The 25,201-nt window shown below is 42.6% G+C and overlaps 1 protein-coding gene across 1 annotated transcript in view; it reads right to left on the reverse strand.

Moving 5' to 3' along the window:
* KLHDC10 (kelch domain containing 10) overlaps positions 1 to 25,201 on the reverse strand; it is a 113,149-nt gene that overhangs the window by 2,537 nt on the left and 85,411 nt on the right. The window contains exon 8 of the mRNA XM_078775421.1: positions 6,363 to 6,502. Coding sequence (XP_078631547.1) covers positions 6,363 to 6,502 — 140 coding nt within the window. The remainder of the gene's footprint in view (positions 1 to 6,362; positions 6,503 to 25,201) is intronic.

The following is a 25,201-nucleotide window of genomic DNA, read 5'->3' on the forward strand; positions in this document are numbered from 1 at the left end:
TAGAAAGGTGTGTTTCTTTCTAAATCATGTCCAATAAATTGAATTGGCCACAGGTTGACTCCAATCAAGTTGAAGAGACATCTCAAGGATGATCAAAGGAACTTGGCTGCACCTGAGCTCAATTTGGAGTGTCATAGCAAAGGGGTTGAATACCAATTGACTCAAGACATCTCAGCTTTTCATTTTTAATTAATTCGTAAAATAAAAATAAAAATTCTCAATCACTTCTCCAGCAATGTACACTGAACCTGATACGTTTCTGGAGGTGTGATGTTAGTCCAGTGTGCTCTCCATTAAACTTTGAGTGATGCCCTCAGGAGTCTGGTGTATACACCGTCAAGCCTTTTGGGCTGAGTGTTGGTCATCGTCCAAGTTTCTGCTCCGTACAGGAGAACACTCTCCACTGTGGCGTGGAAAAGTGTTTCTTCAGTTCTCTGCATAGGTCACTCCTGCAAACAACATTGATCTTTGAGGACGGTACCCAGGCTTTCGCAATCCGGACCTCCATGTCCTTCGCATTGTTGTCAACGCATGATCCCAGATATTGGAAATCTGGGACCCACTTCGATTTTGTACCACTGAGAGAGAAGAGATCACCAATGTTGCCAAACAACACAAACTCCGTTTTTTATTCATTGACGATGAGGCCGACTTCTACAGCTGCACACTCCACCCTTTATAGAAGTTGTTGTGCTTCAGCCAGCATGTTAGAGAGAAGGCTGATATCATTGGCAAAATCAGTGTCTGTGATGGTGGTAGCTGGGTAACGACTGCTGCGTCTCTCATTTAGGGTGAATCCTCGCTGCTCTTACCCATTGATTGCTGATTGTAGAGCAAAGTCGAGAGTTATGATGAAGAGGAAGGGGGCGAGAGTGTCCCCTTGGAGGATGCCGGCCAGTATTTGGAATAAGTCAGTTTCACTGTCAAGTGAGTGCACACGAGCTGTTGTATCCCAATACATAATACCTATGGCGTTCACAATTGTTTGAGGAATGTCATATGCAATGAGGATCTCAAGCATTTTTTGTGGTGTATAGAATAAAATGCCTTGCAAAAATCGATGAGTCAATATCGCAGGTAGATTCTTTGCTTTTATCCCTTCAATGATTATTCAAAGTGTAAGGATTTGTACTGTTGTTGATCGGTTTGGGCAAAACCCGTTTTGATCGTTGTGCAGTATTGGCTCGATGTGCGGTCTTATCCTGTATAAGAGCAGTTTGTTGAAGATCTTTGCTGTTCGGCTGATTCCATGATAGTACTTTGCAATGCCGAGATCCCCTTTCTTCGGGAACGGTACGATTTCACTCTTTGACCACTGAATTGGTTTATCGCCAGACAAGGCTCTGTTGCAGATTCCGAGTAGCTGCACGGTCGAGTGTACCACTTATCCAAACCTCCGGTGGAATTCCGTCAATACCCGAGGCTTTATTGTTAGCCATCGATTTTGTTACTGTTATTAGTTCTTTCATCGTGAAGTTTCCTGTGTCAATTGGCAGTACCTCATTTACAACTGTAAGAGTAGGGGCTATGATAAATAGGTGGGGACTGTCCTAGAAGGTTTGCAAGGTAGTTCTTCCATTTTACAATCCTTTTGGCAGGGTTGCAAGCTTTAAGTTTCCCTTGGTTACTATTTTTTCTTCCCATGATTTCATTTACTGTACGCCATATTAGTTGTGACTGATAAGGAACTGCTGCAGATGTAATTTCGATGGTTTTGTCCCTAATATACCTTTCTTGGTACTCATCATTTGCACATTTTAGTTCTTGTTTTGCGTTATCGCATTCAATAATATTAGTTTCGGTTCCATTTGCAGACTTTGCAATGTGTGCAGATTTCAGTGCTGCACGCTTTTATATTACATTTTCATCTTCCCACGGTGCTCGACATTTGCAATTCATCTTTAGTTCCGCCACCAAAGATGGACGGAGGTTATGTTTTCACCCCTGTCTGTTTGTCTGTCCGTTTGTTTCTTTGTTTGTTTGTTTGTTGTGAACAAAATATCTCAAAAAGTTGTGGATGGATTCGGACGAAATTTGGCAGAGATGTAGCATATATGACAAGGACGAAATTATTAGATTTTGGTGAAGATCCAGATTCGGATCCGCCTACTATAAATTTTAAAGTGATTCTTCACCATTGGGAGATAGGGCCAAAAACGGTACATAGCAGGATATCTCAAAACGTTGTGGACGGATTTGGATGAAACTTGGTGGACCAGTTGGGTGTCTGACAAGGACGATTCGATTCGATTTTGGTGAAGATCTGAATATGGATTCGGTATGAGAATAATTTAATTTCTTAAGTGATTCTTCACCATTCGGAGATCGGGCCAAAAACGATACATAGCTGGACATCTCAAAAAGTTATGGATGGATTTGGATGAAACTTGTTGGACAGGTTGTGTGTATGAAAAGGAAGAATCGATTCAATTTTGGTGAAGATCCGGATCCGGATCCAGCTAGTAGAATTTTTTTTAATGATTCTTCACCATTGAGTGATTTGACCAACCAGGCGGAGGGTATGCTCTCTACTGAGTGCCGTTCTAGTTTTTGGTTTATGTTTCTCAACTGCATAATTGTAAGCAGCGCAGATATTATTGTACAGAGCATCGACCGTCTGGGTACTTGTGGCTGCTTGCATTGCATCAAATCGGGTTTCCACTGCCACTGTGTATGCCTGAAGAATTGACTGATTTTTCAGCTTACTCCAGTCGTGATGAGGTGTTTTTTTTTTTCTTACTTTTGAAGTTTGTTCTCACACTTAGTCTTACTTTAGCGGTTACTATCCGATGATCTGAACCTACCGAGTGGAAGCTGCCGTATGACTTGCAAGTCATGGCATGGTTTTTCACTTTTTGTTGATATAAAATAACCACCTTTAGAGGCCATTTTTCCCCGCTAAGCGGGGGTTGGCCTTTTTCGGGAACCGTGGTTGTTGTTGTTTTTTGGTCCCCTTTTTGAAGCAATGTTTTACGGCCGGATGCCCTTCCTGACGCCAACCCTTTTTGCCGCCTTTAACGACAAACAGGGAATTACCAGTGAACTGGTACTCAATTAGCCGACCTCGGAAGGATGACAGGCTGAGTCAACCCCCCTGGCGTTAATTCAGCGATCGACCGGGATTCGAACCCAGGATCCTAGGATCCTAAGCCGGCACCCTAGCTGCTAGCCCAACACCAGGGTTGGGTGTTGAATGTAATATGAATGAATGATAAGAATGTAATATAACTGTCCTCTTTGTTGGGTGGCGGAAGTAAAAGTCCAGAGTTTACCTTTCCGTTTTTGGAACATATTACTCAAAGAGATAAGTTTACATTCCACCATCTTACTATAATTCACCAAATGTCCGTCTGTATGTCTGTCTGTCTGTCTATCTATCCGTTCCCAGGTACCGCAAAAACGGCTGAACCGATCGCAACGACATTGTGGGTGGGTAATCCTGGGACCCCCTGCAGTAAAATAAGCTATATTGTTTTTCCAATTTCAGCTTTGGTCTCCAACATTTTCAGGTTTGGACTCCCGCATAACGTTATTGTCCCGGGTTCCGCAAAAACGGCTGAACCGATCGCAACGATTTCCTGGAACCCCTGCAGTAAAATCCGACGATAATTCACCAAAAGAATATGACATGAAAATTAAAAAGGGCTGAACAGTATTGCATGAACATTTCATTGCGGAATTGAGGAAAATCCTGATGAATTACGAACCTTTCGCGAATCCGGAAGTGAACAGATGACGGCAATGAGCTGGTTTGATAATATCCCAATAAAACCGTCATTTAAAACAGTATTTTGTTAAAGTAGCAATTGAGTGAATACAATTACGATTTTGAATTCGTAATTGTATTCACCAAACCATACGGAACTTCACATCAGGATTTAAATACTTGTTTATGTCACGAATGTTGTGAAATGTTTATTTTATATATTAATGCTATTTAATTTGTGATTGGAGTTATGCGGTTTGGAATATAAAAAAAAGATATCGAGGTCAAGTGAATGACGAAATGCCGTGACGGTTTCTACTTTCTAAACGTGAAATTTGCGGATCGCCATATGCAGATTCGCCATTGACTGGGTATGGAACAAACGTACCCGTTTGTTTGCGAATGGGTACGTTTTTCACGAACTTGCTATCCACGTCTGACGTGCGACTGAAGGTGCTACAGGAATGTGGAATTTATTGGTTTCATGCTTTAGCATTCGCCGTTTCTGCATTGTCTGTTTGCTTCTGGCCTCCCGCCCGTGCGTAGCACAGGTACCTCACTAGTAAAATCTAATAGATATTCTGCCATTCCTATTTGTAATACTGTTGAATGATATCTTGCACTCCGCTGTACCGAGTTTTGGGTTCATATCCTGACTATGATGATGTTATGCTTCGGGACATCGTTTACAAGTTCTGCAAGATGATCAAAGAAGGTTAGTGCATCTTATTCTGAAGATACGTTGGTTGGACCATAGCATGATATTATTGTTGCTTTTGGATTACTATTGAAGGTTGCTACCATTATACGGCTATTGATGGACTCCATGTTATTCAGCCTTTTATATGCAGTGTTGCTAATAAGTAGGGACCAATAAGATTGTCATGGGGACCGCAAGGCTAACCCCCACTCTAGCAGGGAAAATGGCCTTAAAATGCATGTTGTTGTTGTTGTTGCTAATAAGTAGGCCAACATCCCCAACTGAAGGGTTCGGGGAGTTTAATTTATCCATTTACTAGCAGGAGTACCCGGCATTGCTGGGGAGGGGGGGGGGGGAGAAGGGAGGGGAGTGAGAGGTGAGGGGAGAGGGAGGGGAACGATATACTACATATACATCTTTTGGGAGGTTGTGGGGGGAGGGGGGGAATGGGCAAGGTGGCTTTGACATGCCTCCCTGTTTTGGGGAAGGGGGGGAAGAGAAGTAGGGAAGATTTACCTGTGCAGAGTGGTTTAACCTCAGTGTTGCCCAGGTAAAAAAGGAAATTGTAATACCCTCTGCCACCGTCACCAGGTGCTGCTACACGGTACACATTTACATAGAGAATTTACGCCCCTTTCCCCGGTACACCAGACCGCATGAGGCCGCGATCACATAGCTTATGTTACCCCCCAGACAAAGTTGTAGTTGTATTTGTACCCCAAGTAAAGTATATGTGTTTATAACTTTAGTACCCAGCGTGGCTCAAGCGAAGAAAAGAAACATTGACATATTTGAAATGAGGGCAAATATAATGGGAAAGAAATTACACCCAAATCAGTATAAATCACAAATTTCAAATCATCATTTTACCTTTTTGTTGAATATTTGCTGGTGAATGTGCCGTTCGTCACGTTTCTGAGTTAAGTATGATGACAGTCAGGAAGAAGAAGCCTTACCACAAATTGACGGCTTCCAGAATTGTTTGATTATTTATGTTCAAATGTCTGGTGATTGTTTTGTATTTATTTATGCGAATGTGTACTTGTGGCTTAGGCACTATAGAGCGATCTTTCAAAAATCCAAAAAAACGAACTTTTTTTTTTTGCCTAAAACACTCCCAAGCACTCACTGATGAACTGCTGAAAGTTTCACGAAGATCCGTTAAGCCATCTCTGAGAAAAATGGCGACACACACACACAGACACACAGACACACAGATCAACGGCTCTCTTATATAGTACATCTCAATTTGACCCATTTTGAATTCAGGCTGTAACACAACAAAATGTGGAAAAGGTTAAGGGGTGTGAATACTTTCTGAAGGCACTGGATGGCAAGTCATACAAAACTTGCTGGGGCTCTGCAAATGTTTTGAAAGATGTGGGGTTTAACACAAAGGACAAGTTGCACAATCTCTGGACAGACAACAACATTGCTAACAAAGAACTGGTGAGTGATCCGACACAGACAGACACAACCTAACACCAGACAGTGCTGTTACTTGGCTCTCCAACTTAGACGTGTATCTGTGAGCTATAATTTGTCATACACCAGATTAGATTACATCGATTCTATAAGGTACATAAATACACATAGAGAATAGCTGGAATTTACAAATAGTGTGATTTCTCTCCTTTCAGTTAATGGTGTTTTTTGGTTTCCCACTTTGATGTCGACCAGTCGTTTAACTATTCTGCCTGCCTTTCGCCCACAGTCTGCTGACAAAAGACTGCACAATAGCCATGGGTGAGGCAACAACACTTTGCTTGGAATCTATTTTCAACAGTGTGTCCACTTACACATGATCATCTCTTGAGTCTCCTTCACACAACTATTTTGATTCGCATGCAGTATCAGGCAGAGGTCAACAGTCTCTTTATGTGATGACAAAATAGATGTGTCTGTTGGTCTGCACTTGCAATTACATTGAATGGGGAAGCAACAATTGTGGCTTACCGGAGTGACAGCGGCACAGTGGAAGTACGATGGCTCAGGCATCTCAGCAGGAAGTTTGGTCCACTGAAGGGAATCCAGATTGAGCTTCCACAGGTCTCCAAATATCATATTTCCATTGTATCCACCACAAACAAATACGTCTGAGAACGAGAAAGATCAGTGGAATTTCTTCCGCTCATGCAACACGGAGACAACTAGAACGGCACTCGGTAGAGCGCATACCTCCACCAGGCTGAGCAGTTCATGTTTTGTATCCCACAGTTCATTTTGTATCTTTTCACCCGATCTCTCAATGGTGAAGAAGCACGAAAGAATTAAATAATTATTGTATCCGAATCCATATTCAGATCTTCACCAAAATAGATTCAATTAATCTAGTCACACACCCAACCTGTCCACCAAATCTCGTCTAAATCCGTCCACAACTTTTTGAGATATCGTGCTATGTATCGGTTTGAGCGCTATCTATCAATGGTGAAGAATCACTTATAAGATTCTACTAGCCGGATACGTATGTGGATCTTCACCAAAATCGAACCAATTCTTCCTTGTCACACATCCAACGAGTTTCGTCCGAATCCTTCCACAACTTTTTGAGATATCTTGTTCACAGACAGACAGACAAACAGACAGAGAAATCGGTCAGAGACCGAGGACTTGCCGGAATGTACTTTGACAGAGTTATTAGTAAAAATTGAATTTTTGAACTTGAGTTTGACCTTTCAAGGTCACTCAAGGTCAAAGGTCATAGTGCCAAATGAAATGTCGTATGTGACTTCCTATATGTCAGTAACAGTAAGTGTATGCACATCTCTTGTACTTTGAGTTATAGTGGTTTGAAATATATTTTAAATGAAAACTCGACCCCCCTGATTTCATGTTTTGGGTGACCTTGAGCTTGACCTTGGGCCAAGAGAGTTAAAAATTGGGCAGTCTATTCCAGGGCAAGGCAAATATGTGTGTAAAGTATGGCGATGTTATGTGCAATGATGTCGACGTAGTACTGCGCACAGACAGACAAAAAGACAGACAGACAGACAAATCAACCAACACACTTGCCGGAATTTTTTCCGGCAAGTAACAAGAAGACGTCATGCAGAGCACGATACTTGTAAAATCCACCCACCCTCCCCCGAAAAAAAGGTTGTAATTAATCCAGCAAGTTGTCCATTTCATCAAGATCAAAATGGATGGTCTTGATCAAAGCTTGGGTCAAAAGGATGAAAAGTGACGATTTTTAGATGAAAATTTATGATTTGGGGAATTTGACCTTGAGTTGGCCTTTGACCTTTTGACCTCAAATAGTTGGTTTCCCAATTCAGTGAGGCACTATGCAAATGCTGTTAAATTTTCAAGTCAATTGGATGAAAATTGATGACTTTGGAAGTTTGACCTGAGTTTACCTTTGACCTTTTGACCTAAAAAATAGTTGGTTTCCCAATTTAGTGACAACATACAAATGCTGTTCAATTTTCAAGTCAATCGATTGAAAAATGGCGATTTTAGAAATTTCACCTCCAGATGACCTTTGACCTCAAAATCAATAGGCTTCTCAATTGTGACGACCTCTACAGCTAGGTGAAGTTTCATGACGATTGGTTTAGAATTGTGACCTGTAGGCGAGTGACAAACAAACAGACAAACAGACGGACAGAATAACAAGAAGACGTCATGCGTAGCACGATACTTGCAAAATCCGCCCTCCCCCACCCCCCGAAAAAGTTTTCCATTGATACAGCAAATTGTCCATTTCATGAAGATTAAAATTTACAATCTTGATCAAAGCTCGGGTCAACAGGATGAAAATTGACCATTTTTCAGATGAAAAATGATGATTTTGGAAGGTTGACCTTGAGTTGACCTTTGACCTTTTTACCTCAAAACCAGTTAGTTTCCCTATTTAGTGACTCAATGTGCAAAAGCTGTTCAATTTTCAAGTCAATCGGATGAAAATTGAGGATATTAAAAATTTGGGCTATGTTGACCTTTTGGCCTATGTGACCTCAAAAATAGATGGTGGTTGAATTCAGTGACCATGTATATAAATCCTCTTAGACGTTCAAGTCAATAAAATGAAAATTGGTGATTTTAGAAATTTGGCCTATGTTGACCTTTTGGCCTGTGTTTACCTAAAATATAATACGGGGTTGAATTCAGTGACCAGATATGCAAGTCCTCTCCAAATTTCAAGTCAATTGGATGAAAATTTAGGATTTTAGAAATTTGGCCTATGTTGACCATTTGGCCTATGTTGACCTCAAAAATGCTTGGTGGTTGAATTCAGTGACCAGATATGCAGGTGGTCTTCAAATTTCAAGTCAATCGGATGAAAATTGAGGATTTTAGAAATTTAGAAAAGTTGGTGACCTTTGGCCTATGTTGACCTTTTGACCTATTGACCCCAAAAACAATAGGCTTCTGGCATTTGACCAACTCTACCACTTGGTGAAATTTGGTGAAGATCGGTTGAAAATTGTGACCTCTAGGCCGGTGACAAACAAACAAACAAGAAAACGTCATGCGTAGCACAATACTTGCAAAATACGCCGTCCCCCAAAAGTTTTCAACGTGACATGATGGCCTATGGTGACCTCAAAAATACTTGGTGGTTGAATTCAGTGACCAGATATGCAAGTCCTCTTCAAATTTCATGTCAATTGGATGAAAATTGAGGATTTTAGAAATTTGGCCTATGTTGACCTCAAAGATACTTGGTGGTTGAATTCACTGACCAGATATGCAAGTCCTCTTCAAATTTCAAGTCAATTGGATGAAAATTGAGGATTTTAGAAATTTGGCCTATGTTGACCTTTTGACCTATGTTCACCTAAAATATAATTTGTGGTTGAATTCAGTGACGAGATATGCAAGTCCTTTTCAAATTTCAAGTCAATTGGATGAAAATTGAGGATTTTAGAAATTTGGCCTATGTTGACCATTTGGCCTATGTTGACCTCAAGAATACTTGGTGGTTGAATTCAATGCAAGTCCTCTCCAAATTTCAAGTCAATTGGATGAAAATTGAGGATTTTAGAAATTTGGCCTATGTTGACCATTTGGCCTATGTTGACCTCAAAAATTATTGGTGGTTGAATTCAATGACCAGATATGCAAGTGGTCTTCAAATTTCAAGTCAATCGGATGAAAATTGAGGATTTTAGAAATTTAGCAAAGTTGGTGACCTTTGGCCTATGTTGACCTTTTGACCTATTGACCCCAACAACAATAGGCTTCTGGCATTTGACCAACTCTACCACTTGGTAAAGTTTGGTGAAGATCGGTTAAAAATTGTGACCTGTAGGCCGGTGACAAACAAACAAACAAACAAGAAAACGTCATGCGTAGCACGATACTTGCAAAATACGCCCTCCCCCAAAAGTTTTCAATGTGACATGATGGCCTATGGTGACCTCAAAAATACTTGGTGGTTGAATTCAGTGACCAGATATGCAAGTCCTCTTCAAATTTCATGTCAATTGGATGAAAATTGAGGATTTTAGAAATTTGGCCTATGTTGACCTTTTGGCCTATGTTGACCTCAAAGATACTTGGTGGTTGAATTCACTGACCAGATATGCAAGTCCTCTTCAAATTTCATGTCAATTGGATGAAAATTTAGGATTTTAGAAATTTGGCCTATGTTGACCTTTTGACCTATGTTCACCTAAAATATAATTTGTGTTTGAATTCAGTGACGAGATATGCAAGTCCTTTTCAAATTTCAAGTCAATTGGATGAAAATTGAGGATTTTAGAAATTTGGCCTATGTTGACCATTTGGCCTATGTTGACCTCAAGAATACTTGGTGGTTGAATTCAATGCAAGTCCTCTCCAAATTTCAAGTCAATTGGATGAAAATTGAGGATTTTAGAAATTTGGCCTATGTTGACCATTTAGCCTATGTTGACCTTAAAAATTCTTGGTGGTTGAATTCAATGACCAGATATGCAAGTGGTCTTCAAATTTCAAGTCAATCGGATGAAAATTGAGGATTTTAGAAATTTAGCAAAGTTGGTGACCTTTGGCCTATGTTGACCTATTGACCCCAAAAACAATAGGCTTCTGGCATTTCACCAACTCTACCACTTAGTGAAGTTTGGTGAAGATCGGTTGAAAATTGTGACCTGTAGGCCGGTGACAAACAAACAAACAAGCAAACAAACAAACAGACAGACAGACAGACAGTCACAAACACAACCGACCAATATACTTGTAAAATCTTCGATTTTGCAAGTGACAAGAAAACGTCATGCGTAGCACGATACTTGCAAAATACGCCCTCCCCCAAAAGTTTTCAATGTGACATGATGGCCTATGGTGACCTCAAAAATACTTGGTGGTTGAATTCAGTGACCAGATATGCAAGTCCTCTTCAAATTTAAAGTCAATTGGATGAAAATTGAGGATTTTAGAAATTTGGCCTATGTTGACCTTTTGGCCTATGTTGACCTCAAAGATACTTGGTGGTTGAATTCACTGACCAGATATGCAAGTCCTCTTCAAATTTCAAGTCAATTGGATGAAAATTGAGGATTTTAGAAATTTAGCAAAGTTGGTGACCTTTGGCCTATGTTGACCTTTTGACCTATTGACCCCAAAAACAATAGGCTTCTGGCATTTGACTAACTCTACCACTTGGTGAAGTTTGGTGAAGATCGGTTGAAAATTGTGACCTGTAGGCCGGTGACAAACAAACAAACAAACAAGAAAACGTCATGCGTAGCACGATACTTGCAAAATACGCCCTCCCCCAAAAGTTTACCATTGATACAGCAAATTGTCCATTTCATGAAGATTTAAATTTACAATCTTGATCAACGCTCGGGTCAACAGGATGAAAAGTGCCGATTTTTCAGATGAAAAATGAGGATTTTAGAAATGTGCATGTTGACCTTTTGGCCTATGTTGACCTTTTGGCCTATGTTGACCTCAAAGATACTTGGTGGTTGAATTCAGTGACCAGATATGCAAGTCCTCTTCAAATTTCAAGTCAATTGGATGAAAATTGAGGATTTTAGAAATTTGGCCTATGTTGACCTTTTGACCTATGTTCACCTAAAATATAATTTGTGGTTGAATTCAGTGACGAGATATGCAAGTCCTTTTCAAATTTTAAGTCAATTGGATGAAAATTGAGGATTTTAGAAATTTGGCCTATGTTGACCATTTGGCCTATGTTGACCTCAAGAATACTTGGTGGTTGAATTCAATGCAAGTCCTCTCCAAATTTCAAGTCAATTGGATGAAAATTGATTTTAGAAATTTGGCCTATGTTGACCATTTGGCCTATGTTGACCTCAAAAATGCTTGGTGGTTGAATTCAGTGACCAGATATGCAGGTGGTCTTCAAATTTCAAGTCAATCGGATGAAAATTGAGGATTTTAGAAATTTAGCAAAGTTGGTGACCTTTGGCCTATGTTGACCTTTTGACCTATTGACCCCAAAAACAATAGGCTTCTGGCATTTGACCAACTCTACCACTTAGTGAAGTTTGGTGAAGATCGGTTGAAAATTGTGACATGTAGGCCGGTGACAAACAAACAAACAAGCAAACAAACAAACAGACAGACAGTCACAAACACAACCGACCAATATACTTGTAAAATCTTCGATTTTGCAAGTAACAAGAAAACGTCATGCGTAGCACGATACTTGCAAAATACGCCCTCCCCCAAAAGTTTTCAATGTGACATGATGGCCTATGGTGACCTCAAAGATACTTGGTGGTTGAATTCAGTGACCAGATATGCAAGTCCTCTTCAAATTTCAAGTCAATTGGATGAAAATTGAGGATTTTAGAAATTTGGCCTATGTTGACCTTTTGACCTATGTTCACCTAAAATATAATTTGTGGTTGAATTCAGTGACGAGATATGCAAGTCCTTTTCAAATTTCAAGTCAATTGGATGAAAATTGAGGATTTTAGAAATTTAGCCTATGTTGACCATTTGGCCTATGTTGACCTCAAGAATACTTGGTGGTTGAATTCAATGCAAGTCCTCTCCAAATTTCAAGTCAATTGGATGAAAATTGAGGATTTTAGAAATTTGGCCTATGTTGACCATTTGGCCTATGTTGACCTCAAAAATGCTTGGTGGTTGAATTCAGTGACCAGATATGCAGGTGGTCTTCAGATTTCAAGTCAATCGGATGAAAATTGAGGATTTTAGAAATTTAGCAAAGTTGGTGACCTTTGGCCTATGTTGACCTTTTGACCTATTGACCCCAAAAACAATAGGCTTCTGGCATTTGACCAACTCTACCACTTGGTGAAGTTTGGTGAAGATCGGTTGAAAATTGTGACCTGTAGGCCGGTGACAAACAAACAAACAAGAAAACGTCATGCGTAGCACGATACTTGCAAAATACGCCCTCCCCCAAAAGTTTTCAATGTGACATGATGGCCTATGGTGACCTCAAAAATACTTGGTGGTTGAATTCAGTGACCAGATATGCAAGTCCTCTTCAAATTTCATGTCAATTGGATGAAAATTGAGGATTTTAGAAATTCGGCCTATGTTGACCTTTTGGCCTATGTTGACCTCAAAGATACTTGGTGGTTGAATTCACTGACCAGATATGCAAGTCCTCTTCAAATTTCAAGTCAATTGGATGAAAATTGAGGATTTTAGAAATTTGGCCTATGTTGACCTTTTGACCTATGTTCACCTAAAATACAATTTGTGGTTGAATTCAGTGACGAGATATGCAAGTCCTTTTCAAATTTCAAGTCAATTGGATGAAAATTGAGGATTTTAGAAATTTGGCCTATGTTGACCATTTGGCCTATGTTGACCTCAAGAATACTTGGTGGTTGAATTCAATGCAAGTCCTCTCCAAATTTCAAGTCAATTGGATGAAAATTGAGGATTTTAGAAATTTGGCCTATGTTGACCATTTGGCCTATGTTGACTTCAAAAATTCTTGGTGGTTGAATTCAATGACCAGATGTGCAAGTGGTCTTCAAATTTCAAGTCAATCGGATGAAAATTGAGGATTTTAGAAATTTAGCAAAGTCGGTGACCTTTGGCCTATGTTGACCTTTTGACCTATTGACCCCAAAAACAATAGGCTTCTGGCACTTGACCAACTCTACCACTTGGTGAAGTTTGGTGAAGATCGGTTGAAAATTGTGACCTGTAGGCCGGTGACAAACAAACAAGCAAACAAACAGACAGACAGAGTCACAAACACAACCGACCAATATACTTGAAAAATCTTCGATTTTGCAAGTAACAAGCAAGCAAACAAACAAACAAGAAGACGTCATGCGTAGCACGATACTTGCAAAATCCGCCCTCCCCCACCCCCCCCCAAAAGTTTACCATTGATACAGCAAATTGTCCATTTCATGAAGATTTAAATTTACAATCGTGATCAAAGCTCAGGTCAACAGGATGAAAAGTGACGATTTTTCAGATGAAAAATGAGGATTTTAGAAATTTGGCCCATGTTGACCTTTTGGCCTATGTTGACCTTTTGGCCTATCTTCACCTAAAATATAATTCGTGGTTGAATTCAGTGACCAGATATGCAAGTCCTCTTCAAATTTCAAGTCAATCAGATGAAAATTGAGGATTTTAGAAATTTGGCCTATGTTGACCTTTTGGCCTATGTTCACCTAAAATATAATTTGTGGTTGAATTCAGTGAACAGATATGCAAGTCCTTTTCAAATTTCAAGTCAATTGGATGAGAATTGAGGATTTCAGAAATTTGGCCTATGTTGACCTTTTGGCCTAAGTTGACCTCAAGAATACTTGGTGGTTGAATTCAGTGACCAGATATGCAAGTCCTCTTCAAATTTCAAGTCAATTGGATGAAAATTGAGGATTTTAGAAATTTGGCCTATGTTGACCATTTGGCCTATGTTGACCTCAAAAATACTTGGTGGTTGAATTCAGTGACCAGATATGCAAGGGGTCTTCAAATTTCAAGTCAATCGGATGAAAATTGGGGATTTTAGAAATTTAGCAAATTTGGTGACCTTTGGCCTATGTTGACCTTTTGACCTATTGACCCCAAAAACAATAGGCTTCTGGCTTTTGACCAACTCTCCCACTTGGTGAAGTTTGGTGAAGATCGGTTGAAAATTGTGACCTGTAGGCCGGTGACAAACAAACAAACAAGCAAACAAACAAACAGACAGACAGACAGACAGAATCACAAACACAACCGACCAATATACTTGTAAAATCTTCGATTTTGCAAGTAACAAACAGACAGACAGACAGAATCACAAACACAACCGACCAATATACTTGAAAAATCTTCGATTTTGCAAGTAACAAACAGACAGACAGACAGACAGACAGAATCACAAACACAACCGACCAATATACTTGAAAAATCTTCGATTTTGCAAGTAACAAACAGACAGACAGACAGACAGACAGAATCACAAACACAACCGACCAATATACTTGAAAAATCTTCGATTTTGCAAGTAACAAGCAAACAAACAAACAGACAGACAGAGTCACAAACACAACCGACCAATATACTTGTAAAATCTTCGATTTTGCAAGTAACAAGCATTCTGAGCATTGTGCTGCAATACATGTCCCCGACAAACCAATACATGGTTTGGTCATGTGTTGAGGAAGGATAAAAGTGACTGGTTGAGAAGAGTGATGGAAATGAATGTAGAAGGAAGTAGAGGACGGGGAAGACCGAGAAAGACTTGGCTAAAGATGGTGGAAGAAGAAATGCGGGCAAGGGGGTTAACAAGGGGAGATGCAGAAAATAGGGCAAAATGGAGAAGAATGTCATGGGGACCGCAAGGCTAACCCCCGCTCTAGCAGGGAAAATGGCCTTAAAATGCCTGTTGTTCTTGTTGTTGTAATACATGTCCCCGACGAGCATTGGGTAGCACTATCATAGGGGTTGAAGATTGGAGGTCTCGTCTCTTCAAAGATGTCCATGCGCGCACGCTTTCGAAGTTAAGCAACTTTTCACAATTGTGTTTTTGTCGAAACTGTATCTTTCTCTCGGTATATGTAACTATTGGTGTGTCTTTAATAGTCTGGTCTGTTAGGGGAAAAATTGTGCAGATTTGTCTACAAGCATGACATTTGGCACACTTGTAGTTTTTGACATGCTGAATTCAAATCTGCCGGGAGCCAAAGCCAATTCTCAATGGGAGCGCCATATTTGACACTTCAAAATGGCCGCCACTCAAAAACTGACTTTTCCGTTACTAGCCAACCAAAAGTCACATAATTACAATTAAAAGCACTTTTCTAGGGTTTTGGACCTCACTGATTCTAAATCTGATGTCTGTTTGACAGTAGCCTTGACAGGAAATTTTACATATTTTTTTTATTTATGTTTGACAATTTTTTTTAATTTAAATTTTTTTATTTAAATTTTTTTTATTATTATTTATTTCAGGTGCCTGTCGTTCTGCTGTGGGAATAGAAGAATAGAATAGAAGAATAGAGAATAGAAGTCCTCGCTGTACTGGTGGTGGATGGCAAGGATGGATGCCATCAACTGGGAGCTTTGCTGTGTCTGCCAAGAAGAAAAGGATGAACGGTTGCAGACGCCAACGGAAGAGGGCCTTGCTTCAATTGAGAAAGATCTGAATGGTTTTAAAGCCATTGGTGTCATGCCTTCTTGTTTGAAAGTGTCATGGGCTCAGCTTGATGAGGGCCAGGGCATTGCTAAGACGCTTCAGACACACAATGCCAAATATCACAAAGTTTGCAGAACCTACTGCAGTAACTCTCGCCTGAGAAGGTTCACTGAAAAAGAGGATTCTAGTGACCAAAACTCACCTAAGAAACTACGGTCCAGTTTTGCAGTGTCTTCTGCTCCTCAGAAGTCTCCTTGTTGCATAATATGTGAGGGACAGGACCAAAAGAATCTACATAAAGTTGAAACATTTAATGTAGACACAAACTTAAAGACCTGGGCTCAGAGCACCAACAATTTCAATCTTTTGGGCAAACTGATTGCCCACGCAGCTGATGCCCACGCTGGTGACACTTACTATCATGTACAGTGTTACTTGCACCTGAGAGACTCAGCTCGTGCTGAGGATCGCAGATCATCTGCAGGTCCTCCTGCCCCTCACTTCAATTCAGTTGCCATTGCGCAAATTGTTGCTTTAGTCGAAGACTCTGACTCAGTCTTCAAACTGTCTGCTTTGCGACAGTTATATAGAACACTTGTGGAGCAACAGGGAATTCCCTGTTCTGATACCAGGGAACCACATGCCACACGGTTCAAGGAGTATCTTCTGAAGCTGCTTCCTGAGTCGACAGAGTTCTCCCAGGGCAAGGAAGTCTATATCTCTAGCAACCAGAACATTGGAGATCTAATAGCTGAAGCCCATAAGTCCCAGATAGGTCAGGATGATGCTTTGTTGTTGATGCGAGCAGCAGTAATACTTAGGAAATGCTGTCTCCAGAGGCAAGAACCATTTACTGGTTCTTTTGCCTCTGATTCCCTGACATCTCCCATCCCTGGACAGCTGAGAAGCTTCCTCAACATCCTGCTCCAGGGCCCCTCAATCTTGCGTGAACAGAGCAATGAGGAGTTGCAGGCGCAGGTACAAGGCAGGGCAAGAGTTGCAAGCGCCATTGCCCAGCAGATTATTTATAATACCTGCAGTGGTTCACATCATGCCACAAAGTCCAGCAACATCCGTCACAACAAAGAACATGAGACCCCTTTCCCTTTGTACCAGGGCCTCAAGCTGCATGGTGAGGGTAGGCGGAAGAAAGAGATCAATAATGGCAATGCCTTTGGGGTTTCTGTGTCTTACAGTCGTGTCTTGGAGATCAGGCGATCCATGGCACGAGCACACGTCAAACAGTTTGTCCAGGATGGAGTTGTGCTGCCCACAAACATCCGTAGTGGGGTCTTCGTGACCTTTGATGTAGACAACTTGGATAGCAGCAACCAAGGTAACTTCTCCCATGATGAGTTCCATGGGACAGCAATCAGCGTGACAAACCACCTGTCTTGGGACAACCAAGGAGTACAGCGACCCTCTATCGAGCTGGATCCTACAGACACTACTGTACCACAACTTCCTGAATCCTACACAGTGGTTCAGCCAGCTGAATTCTCAAGAAATGATTTGCATGTACCATGTACTCCAGATCTCAATTCTCAGCCATCTCATAATCTGCTACATGGAGCCAAATTCAAGGATGAGTCCTGGATGGCACATGTGTCCACAGTGCTGAAACAGGACACATTGCCAGAAGGTGAAGTCATCACCTGGTCAGGCTACAACTCCCGACTCATGAGTGATGACTCTGTGAAGCCTAAGGCATTGATAGGGGTTCTACCTCTGTTCCCTGACAAAGCAGCCACACCTTCTATGATGAAACATGCAATGCATCTCACAATGCAAGGCACAGAGGCCCTCAACCCTGGTCAAACTCCTGTGCTTGGTGGTGACCAGCCTCTGTATGCCATCGCTAAGCAGCTGCAGTGGTCATTCCCTGACACAATGGGGGAAGATAAGCTGGTCCTGATGATGGGCGCTCTACACATAGAGGACAAATTGCACCAGATGATTGGTAAGTTGCTGCGGGACTCTGGGTGGAGCAACATTCTTACTCAGGCCCAGGTCCTCACATCTGGCCGTGCCCAGTCTGTGCTTCATGAGCATCATATAAAGCGCACTCGCTATGCTCACCAGGTCTCTGTCATGGGTCTGTATCTCCTCAGACAGAAGTCATACTCCAATTACTGCTCTGGTGTTGAGGGACCACCTGTGTCTCTAGAGATCTGGGCTCAAAGGTCCAGAACTCACAATCCCATGTTCATGAAATAAAATAAATAAAATAAAATTAAAAAAAATTAATTAAAATTTAAAAAAATTGTCAAACATTAAAAAAAAAAAATGTAAAATTTCCTGTCAAGGCTACTGTCAAACAGACATCAGATTTAGAATCAGTGAGGTCCAAAACCCTAGAAAAGTGCTTTTAATTGTAATTATGTGACTTTTCGTTGGCTTGTAACAGAAAAGTCAGTTTTTGAGTGGCGGCCATTTTGAAGTGTCAAATATGGCGCTCCCATTGAGAATTGGCTTTGGCTCCTGGCAGATTTGAATTCAGCAGGTCAAAAACTACAAGTGTGCCAAGTTTCATGCTTGTAGACAAATTTGCACAATCCCCCCTTAAAATCACCCTAACAGATCAGACTGTAATAGTATTCTTGGTGTTGGTTTTTCATACCTGTGTACAGAATCGTCGGTCTTTCGTATCGCGTATTCTGAGGCCTAGTGTAGTAGGCTTCCATGTCCGACCTTGGCTTGAGGCTTTGTTTTTGTCTCAGCGGTTCTTCGATCGCGCTGCAATTACTTTCTGGTCTCTGGTTTTCCCGGTCTTTTCACCCCATACTTCCTTGTTTTAAAATCTCCTCAACAAAAAAAAAAAAAAAAAAATTCCTTCTCTGTTCTTATTCGTTTATTCGTTGTTCTTATTTGTTCGTTCGTTCTTAGACCACGTTGTTTGTGATCACGTGACAACGTTGTTAAAAAATGTCTATTTTGTCCCCTGAAGAACTGTATTCTGTCATATTCTATAACAACTTTTTCTTCTTCTTCTATAAAAGGATGCTTTCGACTTGCTCACCAAATCTATTCATTCCAAAAAAAAATTCCATCTCTTATCGTGCATCTTTCATTCATTCCCTAAACTCTCCAGCACTCCACCCATCCTTCAGCGTCCTCAAACGTATTTTTGACTCGAATGTCTCAAGAAACTCATTTTGCAATAAATGTTCGTTTCCCATTAATCACACACTTTTCAAAATCCAATCTCACCCCTCCCCTCCAAATCTTCCCCATCACTCCTCCCCTCCAAATCTTCCCCATCACCCCTTCCCTCCAAAACTTCCCCATCACCCCTCCCCTCCAAATCTACCCCTTTGCCGCTCCCCTCCAAATCTTCCCCATCACCCATCTCTTTCAAATCTACCCCTTTGCCCCTCCCCTCCAAATCCTCCCCATCACCCATCTCTTTCAAATTTTCCCCCTTGCCCCTCCCCTCCAAATCTTCCCCATCACCCATCCCTTTCAAATCTTCCCCCTTGCCCCTCCCCTCCAAAACTTCCCCATAACCCCTCCCTTCTAAATCTACCCCCTTGCCCCTCCCCTCCAAATCATCCCCATCACCTATCTCTTTCAAATCTTCCCCCTTGCCCCTCCCCTCCAAATCTTCCCAATCACCCATTTCTTTCAAATCTCCCCCCACACCCCTCCCCTCCGAGACTCCCCTCTCACCCCTCCTCCTCAAAGCGTCCTCCCCGCTTCTTCGCCTTCCAACTTTCACCTTCATCTCCCTCAACCTTCTGCCTCAGTCTTCCCCCTCGTCAAATAACACCTCACTGCGCCTCACCCAATCACCATCAAACCTTTTGTCCGCCCCATTCTTCCCTTTCTCCAAGCTATTCTGTAATCTCTGACACACCTTCAACAGCTCTCCCTACCTCTTCCTCCTCTTACCCTACCGCTCCCCCCCCCCCCCCCGTTCTGTATCCGATGCTCCCCCTTCCTCTTCCTTAACAGTATGGACCTCAAACATCCAGGGCCTTCGCTCAAACCTGTCTGATCTCTCCATACAGGTTGCTTCTGACAAACCAGACATGATCTGCTTAACAGAAACTTTCCTCCTTCATGATGTCTCTGATTCCTTGGAATCTCTCCCAGGTTACTCCCTCCTCCGGTATGATAGACCTGAGCCTCGTCCTGGAGGTGGGGTTGCTATCTTTAAAAAAAACTCTCTTCCTCACTCGCCCTGCACTGCCCTCTCTCCACCTCACCCCCAGGAACACCTTTGGCTACGGCTTCCCCTTCGCTCCTACCTTTTGTTCATATGTGTGTTGTACCGTCCACCAAACAGTGATGACTCCATCTACATCTCGCTGTCTGAGAATATGGACCAACTTCTATCTACCCATCCCAACTCTCTCTTCCTCATATGTGGTGATTCCAACTGTCACCATGCCAGTTGGCTGGGTGTGGGTACCTCTCTCACCAGCCATGGCTCTTCAGCAAAGGACTTCTGTGACTCACTGGGACTGACACAATCTGTCAATTTCCCGACCCGGATTTCAGTCAACGGAGCATCTTCTCTTCTGGACTTGGTTATGACAAACTTCCCTGAAAATGTCTGCTGCTCTTCTTCTGCTCCAATCGGCTCTTCTGATCATGTGCTTGTTAAAGTGGACATCTCTCTGACCATTCTCAGAGAGCCTCCTCAGCGTCGACGAGTCTGGCATTTCACTCAGGCCAACTGGCACGGTCTTCAAGCAGCCATAAATCATCTGGACTGGTCTCCCATCTCTACCGCCTCTGACATCAACTCATCCTGGGAATTCTTCCAAAGTAAATTGCTCTCTCTCATGCACAGATTTATCCCATCTCGTCTTCAGTTGTCATACCCTTCCTCCCGTCCATGGTACACGGAATCTTGTGGTGAGGCTATTGCCCAGAAACAACTTGCTTTCGTCTCCTGGAAAGCAAATCCAACGGAAGGAAATCTCATTTCCTTTCACAAAGCCCGAAACAAGTGTGTGTCCACCCTCAGGAGAGCCAGGAAACAATATCTCTACGTTCTCAGGACCGAACTCTCTTGTCTGTCTCCCTCTTCCAAATCCAGGTGGCGTCTGGTCAAAGCTGTTTCTGGTGTTTGTTCCCCCTCCATCCCCTCCCACACCTCAAATGGCCACACGGCTGACTCCGCACGTGAAAAAGCTGAATGCCTCAACTCTGTGTTTGCCTCTAAATCTTGTGTCCCAAACCCATCCCTCTCTGTACCCACCGTACCCAGTCGTACCCAGCTGCTCCTGGACTCTGTGTCCTTTCCTCCTGACAAGGTGGAAAAGTTTCTGTCAACCCTCGACTCGGATTCTGCAACTGGACCTGACGGCATCAGCCCACGGGTCCTAAAATCCTGTTCTTCCGCTCTTTCACTCCCTCTATCTGTTCTCTTCACCCTCTCTTTTGCTCAAGGTCATCTTCCATCTGCTTGGAAATCTGCCAACATCACCGCTTTGCACAAAAAAGGTGCAAAAACAGATCCCAGCAACTACAGACCAATCAGCCTTCTCCCAATTATCAGAAAAGTCATGGAATCCATCATTGCTTCAGATATGAAATCTTTCCTCTTCTCCAATGGCTTGATCTCTGATCATCAATTTGGTTTCAGACCTGGACACTCTACTCTGGACATGCTGCTTCTGCTTTCTCAACAATGGATGGAGGTCCTCAATGCCAAACAGGAAATTAGAGCAGTCTCCCTTGACATATCACGTGCCTTCGATACGGTCTGGCACCCAGCTCTGCTCACCTAACTCTCCTCTTTTGGTATCCATGGAAATCTCCACGCATGGCTGGCGGACTTCCTCTCTAGTCGTAGTCAACGTGTGGCCTTGAATGGGTTTCTCTCATCTCCTCTTCCTGTTCAGGCTGGAGTTCCCCAAGGCAGTGTTCTTTTTCTGGCTTGTGCTTTTTGTGCTTTTTCTGGTCTTCATCAATGATCTCTCTGACTCTCTTGAAAATCCTCTCTTTCTCTTTGCTGATGACTCTACTCTCTGTCGCTCCATTCTTCATCCCTCAGATCGGCAGTCTGCAGCCTCCTCACTCTCTGCAGACCTGGACAAAATCACAGACTGGGCAAACAAGTGGAACATGTCTTTCAATCCTGACAAATCTCACACTCTTACGGTCTCTCCGAAAAGACCGACTGGACAACCTTCCCATCCACTTTCTGAATAATCCTCTCCAAGAAGTTCTGTCACTCAAGCTTTTGGGTCTCACTATCTGCCATGATCTTTCCTGGGAAAACCACATTTCAAATCTGGCCTCCAAAGCCAGTTGCCGACTGGGCATCCTCCGTCGTGCGAAGTCCTTCCTTGGCACACCTGAGCTCCTCACCACATACAAGGCTATCATCCGCAGCTCAATGGAATACTGCTCTCCCCTCTGGGCTGGTGCTCCTGCCTCACACCTAGCTAGTCTTCACGCTGTTGAAACCAAAGCGTTCAGAATCATTGGAATCTCCCGTGATGAAGCTAACTCCAAGGGCCTCTCACTCACTCACCGCAGGCAGGTTGGTGGTCTTTCCGTCTTCTACCGACTCCTCTCTGGCCTTACCCCCCCCCAGCTCTCTCTGGGCTCTGTCCCGCAAATATTCCTACAGGTCGCACAAGATCTGCCTGCAACCCTCTTATGGTTAAACTGCCAAAATCAAGACTCTCTGCTCACCTTCACTCCTCTTTTCTCCTGCCTCTGGAACAAACTCCTTCACTCTCTTCAATCCCACTCCACCCTCCAGGTCTTTAAAACAGCTGTTCACCACCATCTCTTATCTTCCCCCATCCAAAACCTTGATCTTTTCTACCCCCGCTAATTTCACCCCAATTCCACTTTTTTGAAATACCAACTTCTGTCCTGGAAGTCCTTGGTGTCCTTGTGTTTTATACTTCTCCCTCCCCCCCCCCCCCCCTTCCCACGCCTCCTCCCCCCAAGCCCTCTCCCTTCCACACATCTCCCTGCTCTCAAATGTTGTGTTTGTGTGCTTCCCTTTCTCTCCCCATCTTGTCTTCCGCTCCCTCTTTTTATATATTTTGATTGTCTGGTTGATTTGTTTGTGAAATAAATGTTAGCTCTTTCACGAGCCTCGATTCAGTATACAAAAAAAAAAAAAAAAAAAATGAAGACTATTATGACTTACCGCACTCCAAATTATAGTCCGGAAAACTGTTGGGGAAATTCCCAAAGTTCAAAGTGCCATAACTTTGTCAAAAATGATCGAAACGTCGTGAAGTTCGAACTTGATCTGTAACTTATCATGAGGAAACCATGTACCCAGTTTGAAATCATTTGCATTAAGAGTTTAGGAAAAAAGTCCGGAAAGCTGTTCTTTGCGTGACGGACTGACGGACCGACAGACTGACAGACGGAGGGACGGAGTGCAAACCTATAGTCCCCTGCGGTAAACACCAGTAGGGGACTAATAACAAATGCAACCGACCAATATAATTGAAAAATCTTCGATTTTGCAAGTAACCAACAAGCGTTACACCAAGGTCCCCCGTCGGTGAACTGATGCGAGTTGCCAAAGTGGAAGACGCAAGGTGGCCATCTTGGATTTTGACGTGGCGACCCAATTTTCAATAGAGTTTTCCCTTATGCGTAGATACACCCACACACCAGATTAGAAGTTAGTAGTTCGTTTATTAGTCCCCTACCAGTGTACACCGGAAGGGACTATAGGTTTGCACGCCGTCCGTCAGTCAGTCAGTCCTTCAGTCAGTCCGTCAGTCAGTCCGTCAGTCCGTCAGTCCGTCAGTCCGTCAGTCCGTCAGTCCGTCAGTCCGTCACGCAAATAACAGTTTTCCGGACTTTTTTTCTAAACGCTTAATGCTAATGATTTCAAACTTGGCACATGGTTTCCTCATGATAAGTTACAGATAAAGTTCGAACTTCACGACGTTTCGATCATTTTTACCAAAGTTATGGCACTTTGAACTTTGGGAATTCTGATAATTCTGATGATCCTTAACTCAGTGCCATTTTAAGTTTTAATTTCCTTTAAAAAAAGATTTTCTCTGCAATAATAAGACCGATTGAGATAAAATTTTCACCATATGATGGACTCTGTCTGTAGAATATTTTAATGGTAATTATGACGTCACAGGTCACATGGTTCGGCCGCCATATTGTTTTTCGTGAAAACACGAAAACCCCTTTTTCTCTGCAACGGCTGAACAGATCGAGGCCAAACTTTGCAGGCAGAATCGCATACCCATGATGAACAAAAAAGTCAGCGAGCATGACGTCGTGCGTCACATGGTTTCAGAGTTATGACGTTTTTAGGCATGAACCTTTAAAACCGAGCCGCTCCCTCATTTTTGATCCAATCAAGGGGAAACTTCACAGATCTGTTTAGCATGTCAATCTACTAAAATGTCCTTTTGGAATTTGAGATAGGGCACTTGGTTTGGCAGATATCGTTAATTAAACGAAAATATTTTTTTTAAATGGATATCTCTTGTTTATTCTAGAGTTCTCCTCAAGCCGCACCGCGCGCCCTCAGCCTCGTCTGCGAACATCAACAGCACGACACAGCGCGCGCTTTCCGGAGGGGTGGAGCCAAGCCGAGCAACATATATATACACATCGATCATTGATTGTGAACCGGAAAATATAATAAATTACTGATATTTAGCGACTCAAAAGGTTCTTTATCAACAACTTATTTTCTCGTGCTTCTGCTGACCTGTCTGCAAGGTGTATAAATCGAAGTCCCGAGTGCGAATCATAGGTGAGCCCGTCCTGAGGTAATAAGCGATTGGGAACGATTAAGAACCTGTGGATAAATAACCCTTGGTAATTTCCCCAACAGTTTTCCGGACGACAGACTGCCGGTAGGGGACATGTATTGCAGCGCAATACTCAGAATGCTTGTTTTTCAAGATATTCCACTCACAAGGTTCAGATATACATGGCGGCGGCCATCTTGGATTTTGACGTGGGTTGCACCCACACACCAAATTAGAATTCGGTCCTTCGCTTACGCACGCACGCACGTACGCACGCACGCCCGCACGGACGGAGGGGAAAACCAGAGTCCCCCTTTCGCTCCGCGGTGCGACGGGGGATAACAAACAGACAGGGGTTGTTTCTCAGTCTGAGAGTCCTTTAGGTGCTTTTTTGCAAACTCCAAGCGGGCTTTCATGTGCGTTTCACTGAGGAGAGGCTTCCGTCTGGCCACTCTGCCATAAATCCCAGATCGGTGGAGTGTTGCAGTGATGGTTGTCCTTCTCAAAGTTTCCCCCATCTCCACACAGGATCTCTGGAGCTCAGCCAG

Source organism: Myxine glutinosa, chromosome 4 (genome assembly GCF_964187855.1).
Source record: "Myxine glutinosa chromosome 4, kmMyxGlut1.1, whole genome shotgun sequence".
Lineage (NCBI taxonomy): Eukaryota > Metazoa > Chordata > Myxini > Myxiniformes > Myxinidae > Myxine > Myxine glutinosa.